Source organism: Poromitra crassiceps (assembly GCF_964638095.1).
Source record: "Poromitra crassiceps genome assembly, chromosome: 14".
Classification (NCBI taxonomy): domain Eukaryota; kingdom Metazoa; phylum Chordata; class Actinopteri; order Beryciformes; family Melamphaidae; genus Poromitra; species Poromitra crassiceps.
Window position 1 is genome coordinate 27,840,618 of NC_139633.1, and position 15,217 is coordinate 27,855,834.

The 15,217-nt window shown below is 46.5% G+C and overlaps 1 protein-coding gene across 1 annotated transcript in view; it reads left to right on the top strand.

Annotated features, from left to right (window-relative positions):
• ttc27 (tetratricopeptide repeat domain 27) overlaps window positions 1-15,217 on the top strand; it is a 161,702-nt gene that overhangs the window by 47,543 nt on the left and 98,942 nt on the right. The window contains exon 8 of the mRNA XM_083650706.1: window positions 7,232-7,344. Within this exon, the coding sequence (XP_083506832.1) occupies window positions 7,232-7,344 (113 nt within the window). The remainder of the gene's footprint in view (window positions 1-7,231; window positions 7,345-15,217) is intronic.

The following is a 15,217-nucleotide window of genomic DNA, read 5'->3' on the forward strand; positions in this document are numbered from 1 at the left end:
CTTTCAGACGGACACACACATAATCTCACACACACTCGCAGAAAAGCCATTCCAGATGTTGGGAAAAGGAGGGCTGTGGCATGGTGAGGGATCAGAGGAGATGTTGGGGCAGGGTCGGCACAAAGTATCTTGTTGTTTTATTTAGTTTAGCCCCCCCCCCCCTTCAGTCTTTTCCAGTGCTGCGATTTGTCTCGTTCTCCTCGGGTCATAACTCAGAATCCCCCCTTTCATCTCGTCTCTGCATTTCTTCAGTCTACAGAGGGTCCATGTTGGGTCCATGTTGGGTCCATGTTGGGTCCATGTTGGGTCCCCGCACACTAAATCATTCTCCCGCTGACGCCTTTGGACCCTTCTTTTTTTTTCCGCGGGTGCCTGTGTGTGTCAAGTGTTCTTATATACAGCAGGTTCACTCATCATCCACTGCTTCTGTCTGCAGGGTTCACTCATCATGATCCACTGCTTCTGTCTGCAGGTTCACTCATCATCCACTGCTTCTGTCTGCAGGTTCACTCATCATCCACTGCTTCTGTCTGCAGGTTCACTCATCATGATCCACTGCTTCTGTCTGCAGGTTCACTCATCATCATCCACTGCTTCTGTCTGCAGGTTCACTCATCATCATCCACTGCTTCTGTCTGCAGGTTCACTCATCATGATCCACTGCTTCTGTCTGCAGGTTCACTCATCATGATCCACTGCTTCTGTCTGCAGGTTCACTCATCATCATCCACTGCTTCTGTCTGCAGGTTCACTCATCATCATCCACTGCTTCTGTCTGCAGGTTCACTCATCATCATCCACTGCTTCTGTCTGCAGGTTCACTCATCATGATCCACTGCTTCTGTCTGCAGGTTCACTCATCATGATCCACTGCTTCTGTCTGCAGGTTCACTCATCATCATCCACTGCTTCTGTCTGCAGGTTCACTCATCATCATCCACTGCTTCTGTCTGCAGGTTCACTCATCATGATCCACTGCTTCTGTCTGCAGGTTCACTCATCATGATCCACTGCTTCTGTCTGCATGTTCACTCATCATCATCCACTGCTTCTGTCTGCAGGTTCACTCATCATCATCCACTGCTTCTGTCTGCAGGTTCACTCATCATGATCCACTGCTTCTGTCTGCAGGTTCACTCATCATGATCCACTGCTTCTGTCTGCAGGTTCACTCATCATGATCCACTGCTTCTGTCTGCAGGTTCACTCATCATCATCCACTGCTTCTGTCTGCAGGTTCACTCATCATCATCCACTGCTTCTGTCTGCAGGGTTCACTCATCATGATCCACTGCTTCTGTCTGCAGGTTCACTCATCATGATCCACTGCTTCTGTCTGCAGGGTTCACTCATCATCCACTGCTTCTGTCTGCTTTGGCACCGAGCCACCCTGGTCAGGAGTGAGGAATTGATTCATAAGAGGATCATTTTGGCCTGACAGTGAAGGGGTTATCTACATGCTGGTACTTAAAGGAGAATTTCGGTTTTTTACACCACGGTCCTCATTTCCAGCTTAAAATATGATGTTTTCTACCCCAAAATACTTTTGGGTTCATTCGGATCCCCACAGAAGATTTGTCGCACCGAGTACACTCCTCAAACACTCAAACAGGCTAGAACGGGAGCCTGCGGGGCATGCTGCACGCGCTCTGTAAATGACACTTTTTCGGTCACATCGCGGTTCATTCTGGTTGTAAATATAATTATTCAGCTAGAAGCTAAGCTAACACCAACACAACAGTCAACGTTGATCTGCCCCGGATGGGGTTACAGTGCTCATCTTCTTCTGTGGTTTCTCTTCTTACCACACTTCTTCAGAGAAACCACAGAAGAAGAAGATGAGCACTGTAACCCCATCCGGGGCAGATCGGAGCCGACTCTTTTGTTGTTGTTAGCTTAGCTTCTAGCTATTAACTAAATAATTATATTTACAACCAGAATGAACCGCGATGTGACCGAAAAAGTGTCATTTACAGAGAGCGTGCAGCATGCCCTGCAGGCTCCCGTTCTAGCCTGTTTGAGTGTTTGAGGAGTGTACTCGGTGCGACAAATCTTCTGTGGGGATCCGAATGAACCCAAAAGTATTTTGGGGTAGAATTAAAACATCATATTTTAAGCTGGAAATGAGGACCGTGGTGTAAAAAACCGAAATTCTCCTTTAATTAGCCTGTCGTTAACATGTCTTTGGACTATGTCCTGGCGCTAGCTAGCCCCCTTGTTCACCTGTTCTCTCTGCTGTGTTATTTAAATCACCGGGATGTAAAAATGTACGTCTTTCCTTGGGGGCGGTGTCTGTGTTCAGCGAGTACATTTGACATTTGTGGGAGCAGCATGAATAGAAGAAAACCTGGTGACTTAGCAGCATCAGCAGCAACAGCCACCACGGATGAACTGACAAAGGAGGCCATCTTCTTCAAAAACTCCAATTTAAGATGAAAATCCAAGGAAGAAGAAAACACAGTTACTGGCCAGCACACTGTTTGACAAACCATCGGTAGGGAGTTCAGTGCTGCAGACAGACACACCTCGGCGAATGACTTGGCACCAAAGATATAAACAACAAAAAACAAAGAACAACGGAGCACTACTTTAAAGCTAACTGCCATGTAGTTTCAATATAATCGCCCTGAAGAACTGAGGGATGAGCCATGGACAACGATTTCTCTGTAAATGGACTTGTGTCTCCAGATAAATTGGCCTCCTCTACTTGTGTATACTTGAAAAAATATATCCCAAAACATTGCTGGCCCTCGTCCACGGCTCTCTCTCTCTCTCTCTCTCTCTCTCTCTCTCTCTCTCTCTCTCTGTCTCCTGGCCATGCTCTCTCTCTCTCTCTCTCTCTCTCTCTCTCTCTGTCTCCTGGCCATGCTCTCTCTCTCTCTCTCTTTCTCTCTCTCTCTCTCTCTCTCTCTGTCTCCTGGCCATGCTCTCTCTCTCTCTCTCTCTCTCTCTCTCTCTCTGTCTCCTGGCCACGGTCTCCCTGTGCTTCTGCTCAGACCACTAATGCTCTCATTACTGCAGGAGGGGGGAGAAAATGGGCTCAATCAAGACGGCCATTAAGCCGAGCTCACTGGCCGGCCGTCTGGAGGTGGCGGGGGGGGGGGGGGGGGGAGGGGCTAGAGGTCAGGTGCTCTTCATCACTGGCCAATCCAAACCACTGCCGGCAGGAGGATCAGCTCCTGCCTGTTGCATCGTAATGAAAGCAAAGTCAGTTGCATTTACTTCACATGTACATTGATCTCACTTGTACTCGATGTATTTTCCATACTTTTTATACTCCACTGTCACATGACCGTGTCAACTCACTCACGCGACCACGTCATGTGACTGTATCGTGTGGGTATTTAAGATGGCGTCTCACTCTGTCTTTTTGTCCCGAGGAAGAGCAGTCTGCTCGAAAGGTTGCCACCGGTGCAATACAAAGAAACCCCACTGGAGGCCTTACAGTGTGCGAGCTGATTTATTTCTTGTTCTAATGAAAGCAAGTCTGCCACATTGACTAAGTTTACATTGATATATTTACATTGCAATATTTCCAATATTAAGACTTGGAGTATTCCGATCTTAGTCGGTCTTGTATTATTGAAGTGCATTGTACACATGTAAACACCTTAATCGCACTATGATGTCATAGGCGAAGTTTGAACTTTAAGGTTGGGGGTGCAGAAAGCATCTAGAGGGAAATTAATAATTAGGATGCCAGCACATGCATTTTCATATCCCGACTAATATGCCCAATGAGTGATGGAATATTGCGAATTACCTTAGAAATCAAACTCAAATCAAACAAACCGCAAAAAAAACGATTCAACTGTCATTCTGCCTCTTTCCTTGCGATGAGAAAGAGAAGAGGAAATGGCTGCAGTTAATAATGTAAGTTACAATTTGGAGAAAGTACGTAGAAAAACAAAGTTTGGCGCTATACTGTATATAAAAAATATAAGTACATAAGTACAACATAAGTATAAAAAGTTATGTTAAGTGAGAAAAAGTATTTATAAAAAGATATCTAAGAAGATTCATGGGTTCCGCCATAGTTGTTTTGAATGAGGAGCGGTGCCGCTTGGCCCGGGAGGCGATTGCCATTGGCAATGGGATTGAATGCAATCAACTTGATCGACGTGAATCGGCGTGAGGCAATGGTCTGAAAGCTCCAAAGGCCAGATTGCTTTGGAGTTTTAGCAATGTAATCGCACATTTAAAGAACAACCCACACATTCTCTGCATAACTGCTTTGCCAGCTCCTCACACTGACTGATCGAACAACTTGTCTCCTCGTCTCCTTGAATCAAGCGCCGACACTTGAGTCTTGAGCTGCACACAAAGCATTCTGTCAATCAACGTGTCTCTAGGAACGAAGAATCTTCTCTGAACGTGAGAGAAACCTATATTCCCTTTCGAAGAGCGCTCTCCGTTCCGCAAAAACGGGAGGTCGAGACTGAAGTGCCGATGAAGAAGGAGAAGGAGCACTCGACGATAAAAAATACAATAAATGGGATTTAGCTCCAGATTTGCGATTTGTCACAGACGGCTGGCTCGTTTATCAGGGCAGAGCAAAGTGAAATCATTAGGTGGAGAGCGACGGGGAGAATTACAGCACAGAAAACAACGAGAGCTGGTGCTTCACTGTTATCGATGAGCGGATACGAGGTGCGCGTGTGCCTGGGTTCCTGCTCTTTGTGTTGAAGCAGGATCATCTCTGTTTGAGGTTACCTACAAGCGATGTGTGTGTGTGAGAGCCTGCTCGTCCAACTGTCAGTCTGTCTCGCAAGCCGACGGTACGTCCATTATCGTGTTTGTGATGCAGGCAATTGAGGCGAAGCCATCTGGCACCTGATATGTGTGTAAACACTCGGCCGGGAGACCACCAAACTCTTCAGGCACCCAAAACTGTTTCAGCATGGTCGTCATTTCTCCCGGGTGTTCTTGGCAGTAAAAATCCCACATTTTCACATTAACCAAGCTGTTCTCACCATTTTCATGCATTTTCCTACGCCTTTGCTAGTTTACAAATCAAAGCAGCAGCTTAATGGGGTAATCCCTGAGAACCCCTCTTTTTTATTTTGTTTTTATTTTCCACAGGCAAGACCTCCATGCCACCAGATGTATAGAACAGCAAATGTAAAAGATTTCATCAACTCTGTATAGAGTTGAATACTATGGTGCTCATAACACCAGTGTTTCCCCTACCATTCTAACGACGCCTGCCATATGGCATATTATTACAATACAACAATACTGGTGTTGACAGTGTTGGCAGTAATAGAAGATGCCAAATCATTCAAAACAATAAGCGTTTTGCTTTTAGGAGCATTGTGCCAGCGTGCGGCACTGTTCCAAAACGTGTCAACGTGTGTCGTTGCCTGGGAAACGCACATCCCATAATACAACTGTTCGCATCGCATCCCATAATAGTATGATGATACTTGGGATGCCATTGCGAATAGATGCGAACAGGTTAGCTAAAGGTTTAGCGTCGCCAGCGAGGGCCCCCACCGTTGCGGTCGCGGTAGGTTTCGATAGTCCCTCCAGGCCTGAAACTTTTTTCTAGGGGAAACACTGAACACCATTGTGTTACATCGGCTGGCTGTAGTAGAGAATAGCAAAATGGACATGTATCTATATGGAAATGTAATTTCTCAGTCGCTGTTCCAATGTCCAGACTTAAAGCTTTGTGATTTGGTGGTTGAATGGTTCTTTGTAATACTGTTTGCCCCAAGTTTAGGGTGGATCAGTTTGGGTAACACCCCCCACAATAGGGCCAATTATGGACTGTTTCAACCTCCTTACTAGCAAATTTGAGGGTGAAATACCCAGCGTCACACAGTTTCAAGACCCACTGAGTTTGTACTAAGTTTGTACAGCATCTCTAAATATGCTGTTTTTTTTAAACCCAACTATTCCACTTTAAACTAGAAGGGCACTCGGAGAGCGCAGACCTTTTAACACATTGAGTGCCACAGCGCTTAAGTAAAATTGTCTGGAGCCTGTGCCAGATTCACTTCCATTCAGTTGAAAACAGCTATAGAATTTTTTCTATTAGAGCTATATTGAGAGGGCTGGACTCTACTGAAACATTGAACACTCCTGCTTCTTCCAAAGAAGAAATTTTGTTTCTAGACAGTTCCATTATGAAATGACAGCCTCTGTAAGAAGTGCACTTTCAAGGGTTTTCTGCCGTTTTTTTTTACTTTTCAAGATATAGTGACTTTTATGAATACTTTTTGCACTCTAATTTCGAGCACATTCACTGACTCTGGCTGGTGTTTTCTGATGTGGTGGCGTAGTGTGGTTTCTGTGCAGCCTGCTCCCCCCACCCCCCCCCCCCCCCCCCCCCATCCTCCACCCCCGAGCTGCGGGCTCCTCCCCACACGCACAGAGTCTGTTTCACAGACTCGTTTTTGCCCCGGACAGATCCCAGCGCGCAACAAGGAAGTGCCAAACGCGACTGAACGAAAAGGGCTTGGCCGTTCGGCTTCGGGTGCTGGCTTTCTGGCAGGGAATCATGTGGAGAAACGGATAGATAGAAGATAGATATAAGCAGAAGAGCTCAGTTGTGGGCACGGATGCAGCCGAGCCAACTGTCCGCTCCGCTGCAGACAGAGCAATCAATACGGCTCTGGCTGAAGTATGCATCGGTTTCCACTTTGATCACGGCTTTCTCCGCTGTCTCCTGTACAAAGTAAAGGATCTGAGGTGGGTGGAGCAGCTCCTGTGATGATGTTTAAGGTGGCGCCGTGTGATCCCTTGAAGGGATTCATGCTCACTGGCTAGGTACGACCTTAAACAGCAGAATTATGGAATAATATGAATTATGATTTTAGGACGTCCACAGACGTCCTTGGCACTCCTCGTTACTTTTTTTTAGGACGTCCACAGACGTCCTTGGCACTCAATGTGTTAAGGCCAATAGTCCAGTCTATTGTGATATGCAAATTTCGTGAGTTGGATCGGATCTACGCCAAAATGTAATGGCTTCTTCCTTGGACCATGCTACAGCCTCTGCCACCAAGTTTCATGAGAATCAATCCAGTAGTTTTTTCCGTAATCCTGCCAATAAACGGACAGACAGACAAACAAACAAAAATAATGAAAGTGGGCCACAATAATACTGGGGCCCATTTAAAAGATGTGGCCTCCTCCATCACTTCCTCAAAGATCTGTAATGCAACTAATGAAACTGCTGTGTGGTTTCCTCACATCATGCTTTTCTGGCTGTGTTTGTTTGTAGGACCATGACCTGGGCGATGACACTGTGCTGAATCAGATCAAGCTCGCCGAGCCCGCTCAGTACCAGGTGCCTGACCTCAGCGGCGAGGAGCAGGCTGTCATCCTGGGCGTCTGGTAAGTGCTCTGCCCTACAGCACATACTGTAAGGGGGGGGGGGGTGATTTACACTAGTTTATCAGTTTTGTCAAATGAATAAATTGCACACAGAAAACTTGAAATGGTGCTGGAGAATCTGAAGGTTACACGTCTTATCCGTCACATCACCAGAAATTGGCTTTCAGGCCTGGAAGCTATTTAAAATAATTTCTTCCCATCGTCCTCTGAATCCATTTAGAGCTAATGAACCACCCAATTCAATCTGCCTTTAAACTAAGTATAACTATTATGCGCCGCCATATACTCGTAACTGATTTTTCCTGATGTGTCACTGTCACATTATGGAAATTACAATGATAAAATCTTGGACTGAAGCGACTTCGATTACGTCTTGGAAAATAATTTCCTACGAGTGGGTTCCCTTTGTTATATAGAATATCACAGGGTTACTGCATGATTATTTGAACAAACTAAACAGCCTGGATAGCCAATTTGCTCCCAAACACAAAGCCTGGTAGCCTTTTCTCTACTAGGCTACTTTTCCTCATATGTGGCTCTTTTGCTATAACCTTTCAGTTGTTTTTACTACGTTGTCCACCATTCTTCTTTTGTCTTGTGAAGCATTATTATTATTATTATTATTATTATTATTATTATTATTATTATCGTTGACGCCGTCGTTGTTGTTATTGTTGTTGTTGTTTTCTGTAGATAAGGGCTTTGTTCATCTGGAACCTGTTTCAGTTCCTGATAGTGTTCCCATTTTGTGCCTGTCACAGCGTGGAAGCAGCCAAATGCTCTTTTTACGAGTATAGTTTTTGCAGCTCCATTTTCATACGTAAGAAAGAAGCCCGAGATGTTGAGATGAATTAAACGACTTGAACAGCGAGTCATAGAAAAATCTTCAAAACAATTTTCACGGGGGAGTTGATCTGTTTTTGTGCTTTGTAGATACGCTGCTTCCTTTCTTTCCATCTGTGTCTGTTTTCTGAAGCCTCCATTGTAGTGGGCATGCTCATGCAGATACAGCCTTCTCCTCCCGGCCAGGCGTGGAGTGAAGCTTCTCCTCCTGGCCAGGCGTGGAGTGAAGCTTCTCCTCCTGGCCAGGCGTGGAGTGAAGCTTCTCCTCCTGGCCAGGCGTGGAGTGAAGCTTCTCCTCCTGGCCAGGCGTGGAGTGAAGCTTCTCCTCCCGACCAGGCGTGGAGTGAAGCTTCTCCTCCCGGCCAGGCGTGGAGTGAAGCTTCTCCTCCCGGCCAGGCGTGGAGTGAAGCTTCTCCTCCCGGCCAGGCGTGGAGTGAAGCTTCTCCTCCTGGCCAGGCGTGGAGTGAAGCTTCTCCTCCTGGCCAGGCGTGGAGTGAAGCTTCTCCTCCTGGCCAGGCGTGGAGTGAAGCTTCTCCTCCCGGCCAGGCGTGGAGTGAAGCTTCTCCTCCCGACCAGGCGTGGAGTGAAGCTTCTCCTCCCGGCCAGGCGTGGAGTGAAGCTTCTCCTCCCGACCAGGCGTGGAGTGAAGCTTCTCCTCCCGGCCAGGCGTGGAGTGAAGCTTCTCCTCCCGGCCAGGCGTGGAGTGAAGCTTCTCCTCCCGGCCAGGCGTGGAGTGAAGCTTCTCCTCCCGGCCAGGCGTGGAGTGAAGCTTCTCCTCCCGGCCAGGCGTGGAGTGAAGCTTCTCCTCCCGGCCAGGCGTGGAGTGAAGCTTCTCCTCCCGGCCAGGCGTGGAGTGAAGCTTCTCCTCCCGGCCAGGCGTGGAGTGAAGCTTCTCCTCCTGGCCAGGCGTGGAGTGAAGCTTCTCCTCCTGGCCAGGCGTGGAGTGAAGCTTCTCCTCCTGGCCAGGCGTGGAGTGAAGCTTCTCCTCCTGGCCAGGCGTGGAGTGAAGCTTCTCCTCCTGGCCAGGCGTGGAGTGAAGCTTCTCCTCCCGGCCAGGCGTGGAGTGAAGCAGTAGAAAATAATCCTATGTACTGGCTTTATCCTGGTTGCAGTACCAGACAGCTTTTACTGCATCTGGACAATTCATATAGCAGCAGCAGTCATCCATCATAGATTATGCTCAGAACTGGTGGGTAAACTCCCCTACACTCTACAGTTCACTGCTGAGATGAATCTTCATAAGGTAAATTGACCATATGCGTCCTAGTAAGTTATATATATGACGACACGGTGACTCAGTGGTTAGTACTGTTGCCTCACAGCAAGAAGGTCCCGGGTTCGAACCCCGGTCCGTCCCAGGTCCTTTCTGTGTGGAGTTTGCATGTGGGTTTTCTCCGGGTGCTCCGGTTTCCTCCCACCACCTAAAGACATGTATGTTAGGGTTAATACTCCTGTCAGTGCCCCTGACCAAGCTACTGGCAAAAGAACTGGAGTTGGTCCCCGGGCGCTGCACTGCGGACGGCCCACTGCTCCTAGTTCTAGGAAGGTTCCTTGTAGAGGATGGGTCAAATGCAGAGGATGAATTTCCTCATGGGGATAAATAAAGAATAACTTAACTTAACTTAACTTATATAGTATGTGTGTGCACGTGTGTGTACATTTATTATATTAAATATATTAATAAAAATGTCAGAAAAAATATGTATGTATTCTTAATTATTATTAACAATGCACAGCCATAAACAAAAGAACTGACAAATCAAGACTGGCAAAGAGCACAAGAAGAATCTGTGCCTGCAGATAGTAAAAGCAACACAAAATACTGATGGTTGTTTGCCTCATGCCAATTACTTACAGGAGGTGATAGTTTATCCTCTTTTTTTAACCCATTGATAACCTGATGCAGCATTTGTGTGTATCCCTTTAAGACCGCGAACCGCGGTTCGCGGTCTTAAAGGGATATACACACAAATGCTGCATCAGGTATCAATGGGTTAATTGAACAGTACATCACGGATGATCTCATTCAAATGCAATCCTGTAATTTGCAGAAACTTTGTGTCACTCAATGTGCTGTCATGTCCTATGTGGCGAAGTAGGGCTAAGCCCATAATGCATATTGAATTATATCACGAGGTATATTGTACCATCTGATATCTATGCAGGGTTAAAACAAGCCACTAAAACTATTCCTGAATCCCATTAGAGCTATGTCTGCTCCCAACCTCTCATATCCCCCCCCCCCCCCCGCCCCCATTTTCTCCCTCCCACCCTCTGCCCCCTCCCCCTTCACCTCCTCGGAGGTGAGTCAGAGGAATGTTGGGTTCACGGAGGAGCTCTCCAAGCTGCTGGTGACAGATGCTGAAAGCTGGCTGTGGCTGCAGGTGGTGGTGGTGATGAGGGGAAGGTGAGGGAGGGAAGCAGCACCAAAGTGGCAAAGCTGAGCAGAAAGGAACAGACAGGGAAATGGCTTTGGGCTTTCGTAGAGAGTGAGTGAGTGAGTGAGGGGGGTGGGGGGGGTGGGACAAGTTTGAGTCCTCCAGTTTCCTCTGGACCCGAGTCAAATCACATTTGATGAAGATCTTCTTGTTCTTGTTGGTTTTAACCTGCTCAGAGCACCGGATGGGGTTTGCTTGCCACATAGGACAATGCAGGGAGGGCCAGGAAATGTAGACAATCACAAGAGTCAAGTCAAATGTATTTACCAGAGCACATTTCATACGATGCAACCATAGATATGATATTACTGTAGACGGGTCACCACTAGTTTCTCCCCAGACTCAAATATTACGTTGAATCGCTGCCCTCCGCATACTACCCAGGGAGAGATCTGCAGCATGCAGTAACGTAGTGTATCAGCGTAAGAACTCCCATGGGTCTGGCGTTGAGACTACAGTGGGTCACCGCAGGCTCCGCCAATTCTAACAAATGGTAGCAGCAAGTCTCCTAAATGGGCGTGGTCAAGCATTGACTCAAAGCTGCCACAAGTCTCCTAAGTGGGCGTGTCCGTGGAAAACCATGGGCAAAGCCCACGTGACAAAATGACAGGAAGTGAGTTGAAGTTGGGCCGTCTTGCTTGAATCCCATCGTCTTTGGGATCATCAGGGCCATAAATACAATTAAAGAATAAAACCGCGTGTCAGAAAGTACAAGTGTAAAGTGTGCTGCACCTGCCAACCTAAAGAGCAGTAACTGTATAAGTAGTGAAATGGACTTCAAACTTGATTCCCTGTCTTGTATTGATTGCTGGTATAGAAATAGAATATCATTTAGTTAATGTGTTTATTTATTGTCGATATGAAATCTAAGCACTGGTTGTGAAGTTTGACCTTGTAACATACACACACGTTGTTACTGCTGCTAGTAATACTGATGTCCAGTGGAGCAGGTTGAATGAGATTAGCACTCATAGTGTTCCTGAAGAGGCCCTTTCTGCTTTGAACTAGCTGGGCGGTTCTCTCTCATTCTCCACGCCTCATCTCCCCCCTTCTCTCGCCTCCACCACCAGCTCACTACCACAGTGTCTACTGGTCCTTAACACATTGATACCTGATGCAGCATTTGTGTGTGTATCCCTTTAAGACTTCTTAAAGGGATACACACACAAATAAGGGATATACACGCAAATGCTGCATCAGGTATCAATGGGTTAAGAAATACTTTGTTTGAAATGATCTAAATTCAAGGTCTTAAATGGTCTTAAAGTTAAAGACTTGTTTTTGCACTAGTACCCAGGGATCACCTGTAAATCAGTGTTTCCAGTACTTTGACGTCTTTTTCTGGTAAAGTTTTATAGGCGGCGCTCTTCTCTTTGTCTGTTCAGCCATGGTGGCCATCACTGCTCATGTTAACTACACAGTTCTTCTGTTTAGTCCAAACAAACCGTAAATGTACAACGCATCGCTTCCTGTGTGCCAGAGGATACCGCCCCCCCCCGTAAAGAGCTACCAAACACTGGTTGTTCAGAACCGCAAAAGGGAACGTTTCCATCAACTGGGTATAGGCTGAGTCATTATTTGTATTATATCAATCCGACATAGAGAGTAGTAGATAGAGTAACAGACATTTATTTGAAAATGCCTGTTTTTTTTTTTGCTAATTTAAGGGCAGTTGCCACACTGAAGTATTTCAACTCTCCCCGAACAGTTTTTTACTTTCCCACGGCAACCGGGCAATTATTGTTGAACCCTATAAAGAAACAAAATACTCCATCTCAAACTCGACCAATCCAGACAACATTGCCATTTTCACTTGAGGCGCTTCTTCGCCTGAACCCTCTGAGCCTCGTCTTCAGTTCAGACACTGCTGCTACACAATTTCCTAGCCTCATAACCCTTAACTAACCACACACACACACGCACACGCACACACACACACACAAGCACACACACGCACACAAGCACACACACGCACACACACACGCACACACGCACACGCACACGCACACACACACACACACGCACACGCACACACACACACACACACACACACGCACAGACAGACAGACAGACAGACACACACAGAAATCAGCACCAATGTTACTTCCTTGATATCTCCAATGCAGAAGCTGTGCTGTGGTTCTTCAGGGCTGATGGAGCTCTTTAGTCGGCCGTGTGGCGAGTGTTTGTTGGTCCTCAACACGCTCGGCTGCCATTCAGAGTGTGACGGAATAATTAGCAAACATAATTACACCAAGGCCACAATATAATTGGATTGAGTGACTGAGCACTCGAGGTGGATTAAGAGGGTGTTCTCTGCAGTGGGAGATCGCCGGTGGTGGTGTGTGTGTGTGTGTTGTGTTGTGTTGTGTGTGGGGCATCATGCAAAAAACAACCCCTTTATATCTGAGAGCAAACAACACTCTAGATTCCCCCGTCACTGTTAAATAATGATCCTACCTCAGCTCTCAGGAGAGTTTTGCATCAATGAGTTTTGGGCTATAAGGAAGACAAAGCAAAGTGTTCTGCGATGAAAAGTTGACATGTAATCGATCTTCATGAAATGCATGAAATCCCCCCCCCCCCCCCCCCCCAACCTGATGCCTTTATAGAATAATGTATTTATTTATTTATTGTATGTATTTATTATTTGGGCCTTGGTGTTTCACTGTACGTCTCAGGGAGATGCTTGTCTATATCTCGTTCTTGGAGCAATTTAACACATTCACTGCCAACAACGTGTAAACACGTTTTCAGAATCCAGCTGTTGACTGCCAACAACGTGTTAACACGTTTTCAGAATCGATTTTTTTTTTTTGACGGTGGATCGTTGATCTGGCCCTTTTGCATCTTCTATTATACTGTTAGAGCCGCCGGGCGTGTGCAATCCATTCCGCCGACCCACTGAGTGGCGACGGTGCTCAGACTATTGAGTGTTGTTTGGCCAGAAACGCACGCATTCCAGCTGAGCTCAACCGAGGACCCAGAAGCGAACGAGCCTCATTCTCATACTGTAGGCGAAAACCTTTCACACGGGCGCACGGCGGTGGGGGGTTCCAAAGGTGGACTGGGTGGAAAGCACACTTTGAAGCGCGCAGCATAAAGCCTAGAGTCACACAAGGCTTCGTCAAAGCTCTCAACCGAAAATCCAAGAACGGATTAAGCCACATCCACGCTCGCCGACGAGGGGCCGCCAGAGAGGGAGGCTGCTGCTCACTGCTCAGACAGGCAGGAGAGACTGGCTTGTGACTGACAAACGCTGCTGAAATCCACCAGACACGCCCACGGAGGGAGGAGTTGTAAGGAGAGGGGGTGCGGGTGCTGCTATGGAGGAAATTACTGTTCAGAACTATATTGTTTATGTCTGATGTCTCACTGATGCCAAAAATAAATGGTTAAAGTGACTATTTGATTGAATTTCACAAAACTGCGATTATCTCAGCTTTTTGTCTCAGACGTTGAAACCATGCTGTACTCAACGGCTAATATCTACATAACTACTAACTCTACAAACTAACTCTTTTAGACAGAGAAAGCACACATTCTATTAGTACTTTTGTGAACTTTTTGTTCACAAAGTCCAAGCAGAAAATTATCCTTGGCTCTTGTAAAATGAGCCAGAATCCTCAAAAAAACCCTCTGGCAAAAGCTACCTACAGTAAAAAAAAAAGGCTGGCAGTGAATGTGTTAACAATGACAATAAATATACTAAATAAATATACTTGAACCCTTTAGTGGAGTTTGAGGACCTGCACTTGAACCTCCTTTTCTTGGCTCAGGGGTCCATGCAGAAATGCCGAGGTGGATTTCCCCTCACCAAATATTCATTTTTATGTATTTATTAGATTTTCGTGTCATGCATTACATCCCCAGCAGCCGGGTATTTAATTTGTAACAAAATCACACCTGCTTCAAACCCCTGAACCCAGGGGTTCCCAACCTTGGGGTCACAACCCCAAGTGAGGTCACCTGGAATGCAAAATTATTATTATTTTTTTTTGGGCATTTCGCCTTTATTTAATTTGAGATAGGACAGTAGGCAGACAGGAAAGGTGGGGGGAGAGAGGGGATGACATGCGGCAAAGGACCACAGATCGGATTCGAACCCGGGTCGGCCGCGCGAAGGGCCGAGCCTTCACGGTATGCGTGCTACCAGGACGCACTGTAATTCAAATGTGGTTGACTGATTTTTTATCATTTTTTACAATGTTTTTTTTTACGCATCAGACACAATTTAAAACTACCAACGAGGACTAGGGCAACATGTGAAAAATGTGTTTGAGTTCTGAGTTGAAGTCAGGCTTCTGATCATAAAGTCAGAATTCTGAGATTGCCAGCAGCCGAGCTGCGCATGTGAGCCCGCGCGACCTCGAGGGAAAACCAACGAGGTACGGTAGAAATGAGCGAGGAGGACGACAACGATGAGGCTGTTTCTAGTATGCTATAATGGGAGTCTGATGCTATCTGTATAGGACACCAGCTCTCCTGTATCTCTTGTTCCACAAGTCTAAAAGTTAATCTCTTTTACTATGCATCAGGGGCATAAAATAGGTCGCAAAACTGCTCCTAGTGGATCCCCCATATGACAAGAG